The sequence below is a fragment of the Emiliania huxleyi genome, assembly GCF_000372725.1.
Source record: "Emiliania huxleyi CCMP1516 unplaced genomic scaffold EMIHUscaffold_500, whole genome shotgun sequence".
In the NCBI taxonomy this organism is placed as follows: Eukaryota; Haptophyta; order Isochrysidales; family Noelaerhabdaceae; genus Emiliania; species Emiliania huxleyi.
In genome coordinates, this window is record NW_005198242.1 from 52,858 (window position 1) to 56,229 (window position 3,372).

Genomic DNA, 3,372 nt, shown 5'->3' on the forward strand with positions numbered 1-3,372 from the left:
GAAGCAGCAGCGTCAGCAGGTTGCGCGAGTCCCTCGCGGACTCGACCATCGGGATGCAGTCAAACGAGTACCTAAGAACAAACACGGCGCGCGCTGTGTTTTCTTTTTTCGGCGCGCCAGCGGACGAGCGAGAAGTACTCGATGCACAAGGAGGATGGCGCGAGGAGGAGCGCGGTGTAGACGGCCTGGATCCACCCGACGGAGAGCCACCACGCCAGGCGCGACTCGAGGAAGAGGAGCGGGTTCTCGGCCTTGCGGATGAGCAACGAGTCTGCGAGTGACGCGGCGCCCCACGAGAGCGGCTCGCCAGGAGGGGTCATCAGAAGGATGCGGCCGACGAGGTAGGCGGCCACGAAGAGCGCCAACGCGCAGATGCGGGCGGACGATCCGACCACGCCTGCGGCGCCACGGGCAGGAAGCAGCACGAGCACCTCCTGCGCTATCAGGATCGGGGCGATGACGATGCCAGTCTCCTTGCACAGCACGGCGCCCGCGATGCAGCCGAGGGTTGCGGCGGCACAGGCGAGTCGGCGCGCGCTGGCGCCGCGCCGCCACGCGCTGCACCCGCGTGGGGTCAGCCCGGCAGCCCAGGCGTGGCACGCGTTCGCGCCGAGGCAGCAGAGCGCGCAGAGCAGCTCAGCGCGCCCGACGACGCCGGTGACAGCCTCCACATGAAGAGGGTGCGCCGCAAACCATAGCGCGCCCAGCAATGCCCGCCGACGCCGCCGAGAGGCGTGTCCGCGCCAGGCGCGGACGATCAGCTGCGTAACTCCCGCGCACACTGCGGCGTGGATGATGGCGTTGGCGCCGTGGAGGGCGGAGGGTTCTGGCGCTTCGCCACTCCACCACGAGTGCGCACGGAAGGACAGGACGGTCAGCGGGCGGTACGACTTGTGCGAGTCGTCGAGGTGTAGCCTGTCCGGAGGCGCCCCGCGGTGAACGGGCGGAGGCTGAGCGACAGGGCAAGGTGGTGAAAGAGCACGCACGCTTTGCCCCAAAAGTCGTGCGACCACAGCGGGAGGAGTGGCGCGCCCGGCTGCACGTCGGCGTTGGAAACGACCGCAAAGGCGTCGTCAAAGACAAAGTCGCACGCGGGCGCGTTGAGGTAGCAGGCGAGGCCCACGAGGGAGGCGTAGAGGTGGAGACGAGCGCCGTCAAGCAGTGTCATATCTGACACACACACCCCGGCTCACACCACAGCCGCCTAGCCTAGCGACTCCGTTAAAGAATTCGTGCGCGGCGTGCACAATGCCGCTCTCCCCGCATGCTAGCTCGTTCACCGTCTGCCACGCCACACACATCGATGTGGAGGACGACGGAGAAACGCTGGATTTGCAGGCAGCGTGCCAATTCTTGGCATTAAAAAATCAAAGGATTCACCCGCATGTTCAACAAGCTGGTGTCCCCTGTCGATCATCGCTACGCGGTTGTCCATGTGACCTCGTCCAGATGCTGAGTGAGCATGCGAAAGTTTGAAGGCCCCCGCACGGGGGGTCCCGGCCGACGTCATGCGCGTCCGCCAAGGGTCCGGGGTCGCCCTCCGTCTGACTATATGCTGCGAATTGCGTCTCGGCCGCCTCGCGGCGCCCCCTGAGCCTAGCGAGGGGCTGTGAGGGTACCTAGCACCTACTAGTGGTGTATTCTGACCGGCCTGAGCCCAAAAAGCCGCGCCGAAGTCGCCACGGTCCGACAGTGGCGTGGCACGGTCGAACTGGCGCCGCTGCTGAAACGCGCGGTTCGCCGTTCGGGGGTCGGCGGGACGGAACGGCCGTTCGGGGAGCCGCGTGAGCAACAATCGACCCCGTGCGACCCCAGATGTCATAAAAACATGTTAGACATCTCTCACACACGCATACCAAGGTCACGGCGCCGGACAAGCGCCGAGTCGTCGCCGCGAATAGCGCTGCTGCGCCATTCGCGGCGCGCGGAGAGCGGTGGGGCGAGCGAGGGAGGGGCGCGGTGTTGTTCTGCTCGGCGGGCAAGTCCTCGCCGCTTCTCTTTCTGTCCAGTTCCTGTCCTCACCGCCCATCGCCATCTAGTGCCGCCTCGCCTCCTTCACCTAGTGTGGGGCGGGGAAGGCAGCAGTCACCCCGCCCGAAACGAGCCTTGCGCCCATCTCGAGTCCGCGCTGGAACTCGGCCCGGAGCTGCTCGGCGGTCTCCTTCGCGGCCTGCAACATCCTGGACTGGTACTCCCTCTCGGCCTCCTCCTGTTCGCTCTTGAGCTTTGTGAGCGCCGCCTTGGCGTCCGCCAGCTGCTTCTGGAGTTTTTCCTTTTGCATTTCGACCAGCATTGCATCGGCCCTCTCCGTAGCAAGCTCCTCCACTGTCACGTTGGCGGCCTGCGCCGTCGTCTTCTCCTTCGGGTTCGATTTCCTGGCCCCAGCCTTGAGCCCGTGGATCGTGTCCGACTTCTTGGTGTAGGGGCCCCCCCGCACGTATGGCTTGCCGGTCCGCAGGTTGATCTGAGGCTGCACCGCCTCGTCCGCCTTGCCCTTGCTCTTCTTGCCCTTAGGCTTTGACGCGGCTGCTGGCTTCTTGCTGTCCCGTCCGGCCGGCTTCTTTCCCGCAGCAGGCCCCGCGGGGAAGCGCTCCACTTGCTTCCGTTGCCGCTTGCTCAGGGGCTGCTCCTCCTCGCTTGAACCGTCTTCGAGACCCGAATCGTGGCCGTCCGAGTCGCCAGCGCCGGAGCCTGCGGCAGCGGAGGAGCTGGCGCCGGTGGCTGCTGCAGCCGGGCTAGCGGCTGGCGTCGTCCCATCTAGGATAATCGAGTCAAAGCGCAAAGTGGCTTGCACCCCCTCGCCCCGTCCTCGACCCACCAACGACGTCTGTGTAAGACCCACGAGTTTGCCCGTGCTCGAAAGCGAGCTCTCGTGAGCTTCAGATCGGCAACAAGGCGCCTGTGCCCCTTGCCGATGTTTGCCGCCGCCACGCGTCAGGTTGTTTTGGGTTGCTGTAACCGAGGTGTGCAGTCGGCTCCATCTCGATGATCATGCCCCACGCCGAGCGGAGGGTCTTGACCAGTCGTTTGAGTAGGAATTTGTGTCTTGTAGCATGCTTCGACCGAGGGTTAACCATCGCGGCGTCGCCGAGGACGTAGGGAGGGGGCGGCGAGGGAGGGGGCGGCGAGGGAGGAGGTGGCAAGGGAGGAGGCGGCAAGGGGGAAGGCGGCGAGGGAGGCGGCGGTGAGGGAGGAGGTGGCGAGGGAGGAGGAGGTAGAGGAGGCGGCGAGGGGGGAGGAGACGAGAGAGGAGGAAGCGAAGGGAGGAGGCGGCGGGGAAGGAGGCGAGAGGGGAGGCGGTGAGGGAGGAGGCGGCAAGGGATGAGGCGGCAAGGGAGGAAGCGGCGAGGGAGGAGATGGCGAGGGAGGGGG

The 3,372-nt window shown here is 66.2% G+C and overlaps 2 protein-coding genes across 2 annotated transcripts in view; both read right to left on the reverse strand.

Annotated features, from left to right (window-relative positions):
* EMIHUDRAFT_470628 (hypothetical protein) overlaps positions 1-1,170 on the reverse strand; it is a gene marked incomplete at both ends in the record, with an annotated part of 17,893 nt that extends 16,723 nt beyond the window's left edge. Inside the window, 2 exons of the mRNA XM_005766667.1 lie at positions 126-915; positions 987-1,170. Coding sequence (XP_005766724.1) covers positions 126-915; positions 987-1,170 — 974 coding nt within the window. The remainder of the gene's footprint in view (positions 1-125; positions 916-986) is intronic.
* Positions 1,171-1,359: 189 nt separating this feature from the next.
* EMIHUDRAFT_246274 (hypothetical protein) lies at positions 1,360-3,077 on the reverse strand (the record flags this gene model as incomplete). Its single annotated transcript, XM_005766668.1, has 5 exons — positions 1,360-1,406; positions 1,648-1,723; positions 1,857-2,012; positions 2,090-2,691; positions 2,960-3,077. 5 exons carry the CDS (start codon positions 3,075-3,077, stop codon positions 1,360-1,362), a joined length of 999 nt encoding a protein of 332 aa, XP_005766725.1.
* Between the last annotated feature and the right edge of the window lie 295 nt (positions 3,078-3,372).